At 38.8% G+C, this 16,635-nt stretch overlaps 1 protein-coding gene across 1 annotated transcript; it reads left to right on the forward strand.

The window, feature by feature from the left end:
• Positions 1–656: 656 nt before the first annotated feature.
• On the forward strand, positions 657–14,722 carry gal3st1a (galactose-3-O-sulfotransferase 1a). The gene is made up of 3 exons (XM_046841159.1): positions 657–1,039; positions 11,068–11,200; positions 12,979–14,722. The coding sequence occupies exons 2-3, from the start codon at positions 11,070–11,072 to the stop codon at positions 14,123–14,125; spliced, it is 1,278 nt and encodes a 425-aa protein (XP_046697115.1). The 5' UTR covers positions 657–1,039; positions 11,068–11,069; the 3' UTR covers positions 14,126–14,722.
• Positions 14,723–16,635: the final 1,913 nt, after the last annotated feature.

Raw genomic sequence — 16,635 nt, forward strand, 5'->3', positions numbered from 1 at the left:
ATAAAAGTATAGCGCAACTTGTATCCAATTCACACTTTTTTCTTTTTTCATCCCTGTCTTTTGATTATTTCCCTTTAACCTCACACCACCAAGTCTTCTATTTATTCCCTACTCAACAGAACAATGAAACACAGCAATGTTAATACACCATTTCCCCCTGAGACATATCTTGATCTCCCTTTGTATCCTCTCCCGTATATTTTCGTCCCATTTACAGCAACCCACTTTTTCTTGCACTTACTCATGTTACCCTGTGACTGTATCTAACATACATAATTTGTGGAACCTACAATTATTATACACTTTCTTAAGTCAATTGTGCAGGTGCAGGTGGCCTGCAAGGTGCTTTATCTAGAACTGGGTTTTTTTTTCAACTGTAATGTAAATAAGCGAAGCGGCACAAATGAGCGTTATTGTCTTGTGGTTGTGCTTGAGCTTCCGGCATTTCTCAGTGGATTTACGGTGGTTTACAAACCCATCTATCAGTTTACAGCTCAGACTCGGACTCCATGCTCGGCTCTCAATGGTTCTCTGTGTGTTTACCAAATAGACATTAGGCCCTCCTCCTCCCTCGTTTTTTTTCTTTTCTTCTCTCTTTCTCTCTCTTTTATTGTCTGTCTGACTTGTTCTTGTGTTCCATTTGCTTTCTACCCCCTCCCAACTGCCCCTTACACACAGAAACACACAGACAAGTACAATTCCCAGCAGTGCATTAGATCTGACACTACAGGGAGCAGTTGAGGAGCTGGGGCTTTTTCGGAGGTGAAATGAGGAGCGAGAGACACAGAGAGTGAGAGTGAGGAGGCGTGGTTTAAAAACACATCAGGCTCTGTGAGAGACAGAGGCTCAGAAGTGCAAGGTAAAGCTGCCCGATGCCACACAGCAGCTGAACAAAAAGCAGGTGTCCTCTGTGCTTGAAGGTTTAAGCTGACGATTAGGAAAAAGGAGCTGGATAGTGATGAGGATCTGCTCCCATGCTCGTTCTCCTAACCTTGTGCTTCTGCCTATCCAGCTGGGATGAGCAGATCCACCATTTGAGGTACGTCCACTTCTCTCAAGCACGAATGAGTTCTGATTAAACGAACAGTTCCTGTGCTTTTGGCATTATTTTTGGAATCACATTACAGTGACGTATGTTTTTTCTTTTCTTTTTTTTGGGGGGGGGGGTTGTTGTTGACGGTATGAGTCAGACTTTCAGGTTAGTTGACATAAGCGATTGTTTAAATACAGATAGGTTCACAAGGTGACTGGCCAATGAATGAATGAATGAATGAAGTGCTTGAAAACCCCAAAAATAATTTTCCATTCTTGTTATTTAGAAAAAAATTTGGTTTATATGGATCATAAAAGAATGTGAGCTTGAGAAAGATACCAGAAAAGTGATCCATTTCATCACTTATCCTATGTTGTGTTGTGTTCCCCATGAAAAAAAACACTAGACAACTTTTTATAGGTTCGGCAATACGAATTACCTTTGAACAATGAGTGTGGTTTGTAAAGTGGCTGAACCTCTTACGTTTTCATGTCTCTTGTTGCAGAAGAATAGTTTCCTCTGGCTTGCTTTGCATGACAATTTGCCTGGAGAGATAACGCGTCTATTAGTTTCCACTGATCGGTAGAGGAAGGACCCCCAATCAGAATGGACTTTTATTTCCTAAGTGCCACAAAACTGGCAAATCCAGACTTAGATCCCTCAACCCAACACCTCTTAGTTGTTTCTTTTCAGCTTTTGAACAGCAACTGAACACCGCGTGTAAAGAACAAATGAATGAGTAAATGAATAATATGCGGTAGGGAGGTTTGATTGCACCTGGAACAAAAAAATCTCGGAAACATGTAAACTACAGCCCAAGGGTGTTGGTAAAGTAGGTGAGGTGCATTCATCCTGTTCAATAAGGTTGAGGTCACCTATTGAACATTTTTGAGATAAATAAGCAATTAAATGTGTAAAAGCACATACATACAAGCACATCTTCCGGCCAGATGTCTGCAAATATATATATATATATATATATATATATATATATATATATATATATATATATATATATATATATATATATAGTGTATGCGGTTCTGGAGAATAAATGAGAACATTTTGTGATCAGGTTTTTAATACATATTTTATTAACTGAGATTTGACTGTGTATGTATTAGGTTTTTTTGGTTGTTTGGATGTTTTTTGCTGAGCCAAATTCACATTGTAGTATTTTGATTTAATTTGTATGAAATTTGTCTCAGTCAAAATCCAACCACGTCGTCCTCGTGTGTTTAATTTCTTATATACTCCTATATTGTAGGTTGGTGGTAATTATTTTTAATGAAGTCAAAGTATATATGAATGTGGTTACTAGAAAAACAAATGCGGTCGTATTTTGTTTGCTTATAAAATGTATTTAAAACTGTAATAGAAATTTGCAAGCATGAGTCTTACTTTTATGGAATTAAAAGGACGCTTTTATCCAGAGTGACTTACAAAATCCACAGTTCAGGCAGAACATTATGACCACCTGCAGAATATTGTGTTGGCCCCTCTTTTGCTGCTAAAACAGTCCTGACCTGTCGAGCATTAACAGCATTAACATTTTCATCAATTTGAGCTACAGGAGCTTGTCTGTTGGATCGGACCACACGGGCCAACATTTGCTCCCCACGTGCATCAGTGAGCCTCAGCCACCCACTACCCTGTCGCCGGTTCACCACTGTTCCTTACTTGGACCACTTTTGGTAGATACTGACCACTGCAGACCAGAAACACTCCATAAGAGCTGCAGTTTTAGAGATTCTCTGACCAAGTCGTCTAGACATTTGGTCTTCGTCGAACTCGCTCAAAAATCCTTACACTCGCCCATTTCTCCTGCTCCTAACACGTCAACTTTGAGGACAAAATGTTCACTTGTTGCCTTTATATATCTCACCCACTAACAGGTGCCATGATGAAGAGATCATTAGTGTTATTCACGTCACTGGTCTTAACGTTATAATGCAATGCCTGATCGGTGTATATCCTTTATACAGCTGAGCAGTTAAGGGCCTTACTCAAGGGCCCAGCAGTGGCAGATTGGTTGTGCTGGGATTTGAACTCACAACCTTCTGATCAAAAAGCCAGCATCTTATCTATTGATCTACCACCTCCTTTTTTTTATTGATAGACTTTTCTCATGTTCATTCTGTAAAACTGGCACAATTCTTAAACATTCAGTTTGCACATGTACAATATTTCTGTAAACACTGCCTCTGGGCTTCAGATTGAAAGATTTATCATTAATCTGTATAGTATCATGAGCCCAAACAGAATGATGTGCAAAAAGATGAGTCCAGCACATATTCATTTTGCCATTGGGTAGATGCTGATAGATGTGGAGGATTTAGCGAAGTTACAGAACCTGAATCTATAATCTCCATACACACACATTGCTTTTAGTACCATTTGCTTGTTTTTTGGAAATTGGGATGAAACTGGTAAAATCAGATGTATGAAGAGTACCTACATGGTGCTGTGCTGAGAAAAACAGGATGACTAAACACAAGTCCATTGGGACACCAGACATCATGCAGAGGTATAAAGAGTACCTGAAAATCACACTTGACTAAAAGTATAGATGGCTTACTGCAAAACTTACAATTTCAAAGTCACCAATACCAATATGATGAATAATAGTCTTAAAATATCTTATTTGAACAGCGCTTGAAAATTTGACTCCTATAGAACGTAGGCTCAAAGATGCACTAATTCAACTTCAACAAAAGCTGGTTCTTAATGTTTTTGGAAGGTATTTGAGCTCTTTTTGGACTGAAAATAGGGCCAGCAGGGATAAAAAGTCACTCACAAGTAGCATTTGCAGGGAGGAACGACGGCATTTTAGTGGCACCTCAAAATATTATTTAAAATCTTAGATTACAAGATTGAAGTCGTAGCGCTACGAGATGAAAGTGATAATATTTCGAGGAAAATTACAGATTTGTGAGTAAAGTTTCACAATTTCGCATAAAATTGATGTGAAGGATTCGATTCAATTCTACTTTAACTCCACATAAGCACAAAGTTATGATTAGTAAACAAAAGGCAACAGTACCGATAGTTACATCTGTGTGCTATTCGAAGAGAAGATTTTGTTTCTCAAGAGACTACGAGGAGGCTGATCAAAGGTATCAACTGTAAAGGACTTTGACACTTTATTCTCATAGCGCTACGACTTTATGGACGATTTATTCTCGTAATCTTAGATTAGGTGTAGTAGGGGAGTGTTGAGCCTTAATGACATCTTCAACAGATGTAATTGGTAACTCTTATTAACATTTAGAATGTAGTGGAGTAAAAAGTACATCGATTAAAACTGCTTATATCTTTGATACGTAATAAAACTAGAAAGTAGCTGAAAAGTTACTTAAATACAGTAACAAAGTACATTTCCTCGACGACAAAACCCACATGTATACAGAGACAACATGCTGACAAAAGTCTACACAGATCCAACCTACGATTCAACCATGAAGTCCTTAATGTCGCCCATGGCTTTAATTTTTTATCTTAGAATTAACTTTGTGTTCTCACATGCGCGAACAAATCCATCATTGTCGAAACCAACACATTAGGACTCAGGGGAGGAAATGCACGAGTTGGTTTCACCTGAGCAGAACAATGAAGTCCGTCGGGGTTTTGAGCGGGTTTGTCTTTGGCCTACTTCGATTCTATACTTTGACCTTTACTCATTGTCCCTTTTATCTGTCCTCTGTCTGTGGGATGTCTTCACTGGCAGACGCATTGTACTTCTTGTGCACTTCAAGGCCCTAATAGATCCGTGATGAAGTGGGCAGTGGAGATCTGATTTCAGGCAGTGTAGGGGGTGAAACATAGGGTCAGGATCACTTTCTACCCCAATGTATTATTTATTGTGAGAGTAGCTGATACATTTGCTTGGGGGGGAAGTGCTGAGTGTCTCAGAATGCCATATACTTACATCATGAAAAGGACAATGCTTTGGGAGTTGTACAGCTTTTCTACTCTTACTTTTGTGTGCTCACCAGGTCTTCATGACTGATTTGGCAACCCAGAATGGGGAACTCGTTTTCTTCGTCTCATTGTTTCCGTGGTGTTTCTTTTCACCTTATCATACTCCATTCTGGTTTATCTAACAATGTTTCCTATAAAAGCAGCCGTGTTTGCGTTTTGCTCCCGTCACTTCCATCTCTGCGCGTAAATGTGAATAGAAACCCAAAGTTGGATTTCTAATTGATTTCTAAATTAATAAAGATTTTCTGTGGATATATGATGATGCACGTCCAACGTCAGGCTCCCGGGAGGATAATAATTAAATAAGCAGCAGGAGACAGTAATAATTGGGCACGAGAGGGAAATTTGGTGAGTGATGACGAACATCTCACGATGAATTACAGAAAGGGTGGAGGAAAAAAAAAAAGACATGACAGACACCATGGTGGTAATAAACAAAATCTCAACAAGAGCCATAATGAGGATGGAGAAAATATCGCTACCAGGTGTGTAGAAATAAGACAAAATAAGAACGCTTTCAATAATATATATTTTATTGGTTTATTTGTTATCAATTTACAAAGTGCAAACTGAGCAAACGGAAAAAAATCTGAATCAAATCTATATTTGGTCTGATCACCCTCTGTCTTTTAATTCTAACGCTTTGCACACTTGCACAAAGTCATGGATTTAGTAGAATCAGAATTAACGTTTGATTAACCCATGACAGAGGTGGCCAAAGTACACATATCTTTCACTCAAATAAAAGTGCAGATACTTGTGTTTTAAAAGACTCTGGTAAAGGTTGAAGTTCTGACACTTTTTCACACAAGTTAAAGTAAAGAAGTTTGGGCTCTGACATGCACTTAAATAAAAAGACTACCTGTTTTAGTGTCACACTGGCCCTCACATCATATAGATACAAATGAATTTCAAATGTTGTCAGTATCCCGGCTGAACAACCATATATAGAAACACAAGCAGAGAAAAGATGATGATCAGGTGATCAGGAATGTGTCTGTTCTCAGTTATGTTCACATCGCTGTCTCCCTCATTCATCAAGTCATTAAAGAACTAAACCATTAATAATGACATAAATCATTAGGAGCTATTTTCAATGTAGAGAAGAACAAGGAGTCTTGGAAGTAATAGTTTTGGCCCCCACAGAGTCCTGATCTCAACATCACTGAGTCTGTATGGGATTACAATAAGAGACAGATGGATTTAAGGCAGCCTACATCCACAGAAGATCTGTGGTTAGTTCTACAAGAATTGATGCTGTTTTGCAGGTAAAGGGTGTTTACACCAAAATATGGATTTCTTATTGAAAGAATTCTTAATTTACAGCATTTCCTTTCACATCTGCCTGAAGATTTTGCACAGTACTTTATACACTGATCAACCGTCAGTGGCTTGGAGGTGCTGGGGCTTGAATCCCTGACTTTCTAAGATCTCATCAGAGCCTTAACCTGATAGGGGGCAGTGGTAGCTCAGTGTTTAATGCATTTGACTTTGGATCGGAAGGTCACAGGTTCAAATCCCACTGCCACTGCTGAGCCCTTGAGCAAAAGCCCTAAAACCATCCCCTGCTCAGTTGTAAGTCGCTCTGGATAAGGGCATCTGCCAAATGCAGCAAATGTAAATGTTAACCATTTAGCTGCCACAAGCTAACTATTTAAAAATGAGGCAGAAATTGTGCTAGTCCATAAAATTCAGTATTCAACAAGAAAACATCTTCATTTGGTCTGGATGCTTCCAAGCGGAAGCGATTGTAATATTAATACAATGTGTGTATTGAAACTTTTTTTAAATGTGTGTATGCGCATTGAGCTGTGTTAAGTTATTTAGGATGAAGACAATAAAAACAGAACGTCAGCTAAGAAGCGACTTCCCCTGATGATTCAGATAAAAAAACATAAACATGGGAAACATCGATTATTTGCATGTTTCCAATGTTGAAACAATTTGTGTGAGCGCATGTGATATAAATTGCGAAGAGCAAACACAATGAAATGAGATGTAATATAAAATGAGACCTGATATAGGTTTTAAGATTTGTTTGCCATATTTCACTGTTGCTTGATGTACAAGAGTTCATGCGTGATAAGAGTATTCCACGTGTCCGTGTTGTTAAGGGAAGTCAATAAAAGCGTCCTGAAAGCTTTAAAGGGCACTTCCTGTTTTACCTGATGCTCGGGACGGATTTGTAAACAACTCGCTCTCGTGTGAAACGATGCATGTACTAGTTTGCTATAGAATTGCGGTTTAAACGTAGCTAATTGGTATTTTGGATGCTAATTACTGCAGCGTATGTCAAATAATTGACTGAAATGAAACTAAAAACTGTCTGGTTCTGAAAATAACATGATATCAGTGCTTTTATTCGCTTTCAATGATTCCTAACCTTAATTATAAACCCTAAACCCTAGCTCTCACCCTAATTCGTACGCTACATTTCTCCTAAATTCTACATTTATTTTGGCACCAATGGATCATCTACCAAATTTCACCCTGGCTACTTGAACTGAGGTGAGGATGGAGAAGAGGTTTCCCTTAGGGTCATGTTTACATTATTGACTCCCTCGGTCTCATCTACGTTTGCCGGAAACTTCTCATTGCCTTCTGCCCTGCTCATTGTTTACTTTGTAAACTAGTCTACGTCTGCGGTGTGTGAGAGCCAGAAAATGATGCACTAGTTGTAGATTGAAACAGCAGCGCTGAAATAGGTTGATGTGCTGAAAACGGCACAATGGAAAAAAGCAATATTGATCACCAAATAGATTTAAACTAAAGTAACGAACCTGGTTTGAAAATGTAAGAAAGTACAGATATTTGTGTAATAAATTTAATGAGTAAAAGTAAAAAATTGTCCGTAAAACAAATAGCGAAGTAAAATAATGACACCAAAATAATCTACTGAAGTATCGTAATTTGGACTTCATACTTCCCATGTGTGCATTTAAAAAGAGGCGCTTGCAGAGGTGTACCTCAGGAGTACCTGAAAATCATACGAAAAGTATAAACACCATACTGCAAAACTGCATTACAAGTCACCAATTCCACTATGACTTGAGTAAAAGTCTTAGAGTATCTGATTTAAACAGTACTTAAGTATTTGACTCGTATTAAACGCAGGCACAAAGATGCACTAGTCCTCAACACCAAGACATACGTTAGTGAAAAGGTGAACAGTTGATTTGAGAGGTTTTATTTCCCAAAATACAAATCAAATTGTACACCTCAACCAAAGATCAACACAACGGCCTTTTCACCATGCCAGTATGAAACAGTTTCCTCCAACACATCAGTCCAAAAATAAGACAAAGTGGTACAGCAATCTTTCAGAAAGGAAACTTTTAATAAATTTAAAGTATCATGTCACAAAGATGAGGACCATTAGCATTTAATGGACATATAAAATGCAAGTAAATAATTTTTAATTTTGGACGCACCCCCGCAACCTCAGTGGTACCTTCGTGAATTCATCTAGACGTTATGTCACTTTAATAAAGTAATGTGTTTTTAAAAGTTTTATGGAATTTGTTAGTAAAAACATCCTTTAAAATGTTATTCCTAGCGTTCCTGAACATTCGGGCCCATTTCGGATTCCCGGCGAATTTTAAGATAATCCACAACTTGCCGCTGGTTAGCGTATTTTTCCGAGCCGTGAATTCGGCGGTTGACTGTATAGTAAAACTAAATATTCAGAGTTGACTGTGATTTGATGCAGCTCTCAGTCTCAGAGAGGGGAAATATTTTTATTCGACTTTTATTCAACAAAAAAGCTGGTCTCAAATTTTTTCGGATTTTATTCGAGCTGTTTTTGGGGTGAAAATGAGGCCTGCAGTGCTAAAAGATCGCTCGCAGGTAGCAGATGGTGGTTGGGGAGTTGACCCACGTTGAGTCTTAATGATATTTTTCAACTGAGCTGCAAAATGTAATTGTTTATTCAAATATAGTGAAGTAAAAAGTAAATAAATGTAGATGAGTAGAAAGTCAAAGTATATCTTTAATACTTAGAAAAACTAAAAAGTAGCCACAAAATTACTTAAGGACAAATAGTTCACACCACTGGGTGCTTATTGGATTTGTTCTAAACGGCTTCTTGAAGACTAATTTTGCTGACTCACTGAGAATTTGCTGTTGCAGCATTTCATCCGCCCAAAAACATTTCTGTTCTGTAACTATTCTGTTAAGTAAAGTGTGTGTATAAAAGTCCACATTTTTGTGACGATCCATTTGGAGATTATATTAAGTAAAAAAAAACTGCCAGTGTGTACAAGGTCATTATGTCATGTCGGAAAAGTCTGATAAAGGTGAGAGTGAACACAGTGAGCGCAGCATTTTCCATATTTATATGGCGGTTTGGGGAAACACCGCGGATGTTCCTGTGTCTGGATTCTTGCAAGCAGCCAACCGTAATGGAAATTTTTTTTTTTTCGAGAACGTTTAAAATTTGTGTCGGTTTTCATTTCAAGATCGTTTTAGATAAGAGATAAGAAGCGTGAGAGATGAGCATGCTGTGTGAGAAAGTGGTATCTTCAATGATCTCTGGTTTACACAATGGAAATTCAGCTATAACAAATGGGCCTCAGATACTACATGGGCAAAAGTTTGTGGACACCTGACCATAAGAATGCTATGTGCTTTTTTATTGTTATGGTTGTTCAGGAAAAATTTGTTCTGTCTTTGATGTGACTCAGTAGAAAGAGTCGTCTCAAAGAGTGATTCGTTTATTTTCTATGAGCATAAGCAAAGCTTCCCAAAATCTCCATAGGTTATGTACAGAAAAAAGAGAATCGTTCATTTATCACGTGACTCCCACCTGTGGGTTTTTAACGTTTTTCAGGTTAAGGACTCATTAGGTGATAGAGACAAAGGTCAGGGACCCCCTGATACAGAATATGTCAAACATATCATATTATGCTAATTATAATTATCTTAGGACAATTAGAACTATGTTGTTGTTGTACATGCATCATTGTCTGTATATTTTCATATCTTTTTCAAAACATATTTTGCTATTTAAATTATTACGATGTTCCCAAGTTGTTTTTTTATTTTAATAGATTTGCAGTTTCATACATTTTCATCTTACTATCAGGTGGACAATAATACATTTACAATAGCCTTAGCTTTAGGTTTAATAGAACTTTAATTTATTAATTATATATTTTTTATATAATTTATATTTAATCTTTGACTTTTTTACATGTTTCTTTTTTTTTAACAAATAATTATTTGTGATTCAGCAATAAGTAGGGGACCCCCTGCAGTACCGCCACGGAACCCCTAGGGGTCGCGGAACCCCGGTTGAAGACCCATGAGCTACACAATGCAATAGTTTTAACAATAGCAGGTTTTTTTGGTTCGAATCTTGACATTATTGTTAAATAATTCTGGAAGTCATGTGACAAAGGAACTAAAGACACGGGCCAAAAGATATGAGAGGTTTTTTAAAAAATAGTGCCGCCGGAAATGCTTTAGGACCAGTTATTGTTTACATTGTTGAACTGTTCTACAATAACCTCCACTCTTCTGGGAAGATGTTCCACTAGGTTTTAGTGTGCTTGTGTAGATATATGTGCTCATTCAGCCACAAGGGCTTTAGTAATGATGTATGAGGAAGTGAGGAGGTGTTCAATAGGATTAAGGTCAGAGTTCTATAGCAGGAGGTCGTCCACTCCAAACCATGTAAAGCCTATTTGCATAAACAGGTTTGTGCCTCACGGTTCAATTGAAGGGAACATTTCATGCTTTTACATCGAAGGACAACCTGTACAAGTGTGTGCCTAGAGGTTTGTGATAACAGTTTGAGGGAGAACCTCAGATGGCTGGAAAATAATCAGGTGTCCCAATATTTCTCAGTGTTCTCAGGCTGCTACATATACTCTATGAATCCTGCCCAGGGTGTGTGGTGTAACTTCACTTGTCATGTATTCAGGTTTACTAGAGAAGATCTGATTCTAATCTTTACATCTAGAACGTGCTGGAATTTCCAAATCTCCTGTTACATGCACTATTTAGCACTTGATGCAGGTGAGTGAACAGTGTGTTGGCTCTTTCCCTCACAGGTATGATGTTTGGGAAGCAGGTGAAGCAGTGGAGGTCGGTGTGTAAAGGCCTGGTTCTGGGTACGCTCCTCACCAGCTGCATGATTCTGCTCTACTGCCTTTCAGCTCCTGAGGTGCAGTTCAGTTTTCCAGAGTAAGTCTGTCTCACAACATCTGCATCTCTCTATGTGGCAGTAAAAATATATTGCCTTGTTGATATGTTTACAACTTCTGTGCATACAGATAAATATTCAACATGAATATTTCGTTTACTTAATTTACTTCATGAATAAATTAAATATAAACTGTGAGCTTGAATTCTGTTCTTGACAAACTTTCTAAACATTTTATATCTCGGGTTTAAAATGATTTTCCTGTCAAACTAACTCTAAGTGTTGTACATTTTAAATGTTATTGTATGTATACTTTTGTGAGATACTTTACATTAGATTACAGCTTTATATTGTATGAATAACAGCTGATTATTTATACCAATTTTGCCTTGAATTGGGTAATTTAGCTTCATTTGGGATGTTGAATTAATTGCATTGTTTGATTCATTAAATTTGTACTAATCCCTATATTTTCTTTTACCTTTGCAATAATCGTGAGTTTTATGTCGTATGAATATTAGCTAATTATTTGTACAAATAATTGCTTGAAAGGAGTGAATTCATTCGTCCTATTTAAATCATTGTACGTTTAAAACTACTGCTTTTTTTCTTTGACCCAATAATTTTTTTGTACTAAAATAAATGTATGGACAAAAGTTTGTGGACACCTGACCATGATGTATTAAAGGTGAAGAGACCTGGGGTGCAGTCAGCGTTCCAATTCAACCCAAAGCTATCAATAGACATCCCATCCAATTGCGTGCTTCCAAATGTGTGGTAACAGTTCGGAAAAGAACCACATGCATCCGTGTGCATCCATGTGCATCATTACCATATTCAAATATAGCAGTGCGTCGCTTTCCGATTTGTCTAACAGAGTAAAATGCAGTTTAGTTCTTTATTCATCTAAAAAAAAGAAGTGACAAACGGAATGGGACCCAACTGTAAACTGAAGACGTCCATTTTGAATCCAGACACGACCGGATCGCATGTACAAGATGCTGAATTGGACACTCCACACGCTTTCCTGCTAAATGGAGAAGAAACCACAAAACACGTCATCACTGTAAAACACACGTTAATCGACTGCAATTCACTTTGAAAACAAGTGACAGATTTTTCTACTCAGAAAGTCCATATGTAGGAATCTTCCAAAGTGTATCACCAAAGAAAATACCAGAATATTTACAGAACGTTAACCCGAGGCTACGTCTACGCTGATGCGGATAAATTAGAAATTTTGTTTTGAAATGTTTCTCAAAAGTCACTCATCCGCACTGAAACGAGTGAAAATGCTTACGTCCCTGTATGTCGCGTGAGTAAAACGACAGGTGCTTCGTCGTTTCCGCTTACCGTTTATTTACTGGCAATGACAACAAAAAAAAATCATGGTGTCGTGGTTTCCGAATTTATCCGCTTTTAGAGAGTCTTTTTTATTTTTTTTTATTTTTTTTTTTTTATAAAGCTGCATTTTTGGTCAACAAAAATTTAGTCTCGGTGTGGATGGAAGGCCAAAACTGGTGAGAAAAACATGCCATATAACTTATCTATAGACAAAACTCTGTAAAATGCCATAACGTTTCATCATACTCACGTTGATCCTGCCATGAAAATAGCTCTTGATGCTGGAATGCCATTAAAGAAACAGTAAACAAACAAACAAACAAACAAACAAACAAACAGTCCCTTATTCATCGGAGTGTACAATCCTAATCATAGAGCATTAAACAGTCTTCTGTGAAACCCCAACTTGTGCCACATGAAACCTCGTATATACAATCCTCTAAACCCTAATGTTTGTTTCTGTTTTTCTTCCCAGAATGCCTGTGCCTTATTCATGTGCCCACCAGCCATCACTCGTCCACTCGTCCAGCGGCACTAATCAAAGCCCGGGACAGAAGCCTGATTGCATCCCAAAGGTGGACATCATGTTCATGAAAACGCACAAAACGGCAAGCAGCACAATCCTGAACATCCTGTTCCGCTTCGGCGAGAAGCACCGCTTGAAGTTCGCCTTCCCGAGCAGTCGCAATGACTTCTTCTACCCTTCGCTCTTCCACCGCTCGCAGGTGAAAGACTACGGGCCTGGGATGTGCTTCAACATCATGTGCAATCACATGCGCTTCAACGAAGCCGAAGTCACAGCGGTGCTTCCTGCAGACACCACCTACATCACCATCTTGAGGGATCCGGCAGAGCTCTTCGAATCCTCCTTCCATTATTTTGGCCGTTTAGTACCTTTTACCTGGAAGATTTCCGGGGATGAGAAGATGAAAGAGTTCCTCAATGACCCTGAACTTTATTATGACCCAAACGGGTTCAATTCGTTCTACCTCAAAAACCTGCTTTTTTTCGACTTTGGGCAGGATAACAATTTACCCATGGATGACCCGAGAGTGGAGGAAGGCATCCGTGCAATTGCAAGACGCTTCGACTTGGTCATGCTGGTGGAGCACTTTGAGGAATCGCTCATCCTCTTGAAGGACGCCCTCTGCTGGGACATGGATGACTTGCTGTTCTTTAAGCTTAACGTCCGCAAAGGGTCCACTGTCTCTAAGCTGAGCCCTGAACTCAGAGCCAAGGCCCTGCAGTGGAACGCTATTGACTGGAAGCTCTATCAGCACTTTAATGCCACCTTCTGGAGGAAAGTCGAGGCATACGGCCGAGAGCGCATGGCAAAGGACATTGCAGAGCTCCGGCGCAGGAACGCGGAAATGGCTACCATATGCATCGAAGGCGGCCAAGCGGTGGACGCCGGGAGCATTCATGAGACTTCCATGCAGCCATGGCAGCCTATAGGGGAGAAATCTATTATGGGATACAACTTGAAGGCGAACATCAATAAAGCACATCAGAAACTGTGTAGGAAGATGTTGACACCAGAGCTGCAGTACCTGACAGACTTAGGAGTCAATTTGTGGATCACTAAACTGTGGGGTCAGGTGAGGGAAATCCTTGACTGGTAGAAATGAAGGAGAGCGGGCTGACCTTTGATCTCTACGTATATGGATGAACATCAGAGATGTTCACTTTTGACCTCTGTGAAACAAACCAAAACCTCATTCTGCGTTTGATCGGGACGGAGAGAAGAGGAGTACAAATTTGACAGTCATATAAGTGGTAAATCAAACATGATGTTCATGGTCCTGCAGATTTTCCTGTCATTTTCATTGGTCGCCATCATTTTCATTGAAGTCACGTCACTGCAGAGTATAGAATTGTAACCGGTGCTTGCGTTGGTCATAGATAAACAAATCAGTGACACCTTATCTGCCTGTCTGGAGAGGCCTCTCTTTGCATGCTGCCAATGCCGTATCAGTAAAGTGCTCTCGGTGAAGTATGACTGAATTTTGAGGAGGCAAATGGAGACTTTGTGTTTCCTGTTTAACCCTGTATTATCAGCTAATATGACAAATCCTCCTGACCAAAGAGCGAAGCTGCACTACGTGCGGTGTATCTTTTGTTCCAGGGGATTTAAGAAGCAGCTGTTATAAAGAAGCACGTACCAAATGTGAGGTTCAAATGATATGAAGAAAATAAAAACTAACATGTGTTTAAACATGTTTTGGCGTCGAATTGTCTTTATTTCACTCATTGTCTTTATTCAATGGTGGATGAAACAAACAAAACAAACCATGTACTTAAGTTGGAAAAAATATTATTATTATATATAGACTATTATATGTAGAAGGATATTAACAAGTCAAACACTGATTGATCTCTAATGAATTATCATGAGCCCCAAACCTTTTTATCCTACTACTTCAAAAAAATCGTGTAAACAAGGTCACGTGTGATGTGGCGAGTTCGTAAAATTACAGTAAAAATCTCCACAAATGGAAAGTACAGAAACGTGAAAAAGCTACTGAAGTACAGTAACGAATTACATTTACTTCTGTTGCTACAAAACACAGTCTTTATTATTAATCACTTAATAAAAGCAAACTGTTCTGTCCAATATTAAAAGAATCTGCTCAAGAATCTTCAGAATTAACAGCAGATTCGGTCGCATATCAATCAGAATGTTTCGTCAGACGTTGAATTGTTGCCACAAGAATCTAGATTGTATCGTATGTTGTGGAAGCCTGAGGTTTACAGCCCTCACTTCAACACAGCTTCCCAAATTATTTGCATGTACGCTCACATCTACGGCATTTGTCATACGCCCTTATCCAGAACGACTTACGCTTATCTCATTTAGCTGTCAGCTGGAGATGCATCACTGGCGTCTGTCTTGTCCGTCTCCATCTCCCCCTGTCCTCTACACCTGCCTCTTTCAAACCAACTACCTGCATGTCTTCCCTCACCACATCCATAAACCTCCTCCTTGGTCTTCCTCTTTTCCTCCTTCCTGGTGGCTCCATCCTCAGCATTCTCCTACTAATATACCCCATGTCCCTCCTTTGCACATGTCCAAACCATCTCAATCTCGCCTCGCTCACCTTGTCTCCAAAATGTCCTACATGCGCTGTTCCTCCAATAAACTCGTTTCTAATCCTGTCCATCGTCGTCACTCCCAACGAAAACCTCAACATCTTCAGCTCTGCTACCTCCAGCTCCACCTCCTGTCTTTTACTCAATGCCACTGTCTCTAATCCATACAACATCTCAGGTCTCACCACAGTCCTATAAACTTTCCTTTCACTCTTGCAGATACCCTACCATCACAAAACATACTTAAGTCAAAATACAAAAGGCAAAAACATTCAAACTTTGACTATATTTGGACCCCTTTTCTTGACATCTCACCACTTTTAGACTATAGTGACTGACATTCACATATTTGCTCTTCAAAACTGTTTGTTTGTTTGTTTTTTCCCTCTATTTTTTCTCTTTTCTCCTGATTTTGCTTCTGGACTCTATTAGTAACATTTACTTACATCCATCTACATATTTTTACATTTGTTGAACAATTTATTAGAATTTTTTTAGGATGTCACAAATGTACTGTGTGTGTTTTTTTTTTCTAAATACAGATTTTAAAAACTATTTTAAAAAGAGGTACGCAAAAAAAACCCTCAATCACAGTAACGCGAGTGAACGTAATTCATTACTTTCCACCTCTGATATATAAATAGTTTTATTATCATTGCATAGTACAGGCACACAGCAACGAACTGCAGTTTAACATCTACCAGAAGTGCAAAAAGGAGCACATGTGCAAATTGACAAGTGCAGATAAATCTGGATGTGTCACATGATCTCAAAATCAATACTCCTGTTCCTGAGGAGCTGTTAAAACCTGTCAAACATGGGACAAAAATCAATGAACTAGAGGGGATTGAGATATTGAGTGCTTTTCAGTTCAGGCTTGAAATGATCAAATCTGGAAATGTCTCGTGGGGCCAAAGTTTGGGTCCAAAACATTTGTTCCTGGACCAATTTCTCAATTTCTTGGTAAGTTCACAGGGTCAGAAATCAAAAGTCAGGGGTACATCATCAAGACAAATGCATCTAAGTGTTTTTCAGCTGACTG

Source organism: Silurus meridionalis, chromosome 27, assembly GCF_014805685.1.
Source record: "Silurus meridionalis isolate SWU-2019-XX chromosome 27, ASM1480568v1, whole genome shotgun sequence".
NCBI classification, from domain to species: Eukaryota; Metazoa; Chordata; class Actinopteri; order Siluriformes; family Siluridae; genus Silurus; species Silurus meridionalis.

Excerpts from the sequence above, each read along its gene's own strand:
- gal3st1a (XM_046841159.1), top strand. The coding sequence starts at position 11,070 with ATGATGTTTGGGAAGCAGGTGAAGCAGTGGAGGTCGGTGTGTAAAGGC. Across the intron at positions 11,201-12,978 it reads GTGCAGTTCAGTTTTCCAGA|AATGCCTGTGCCTTATTCAT; the intron begins GTAAGTCTGTCT and ends TTTTCTTCCCAG.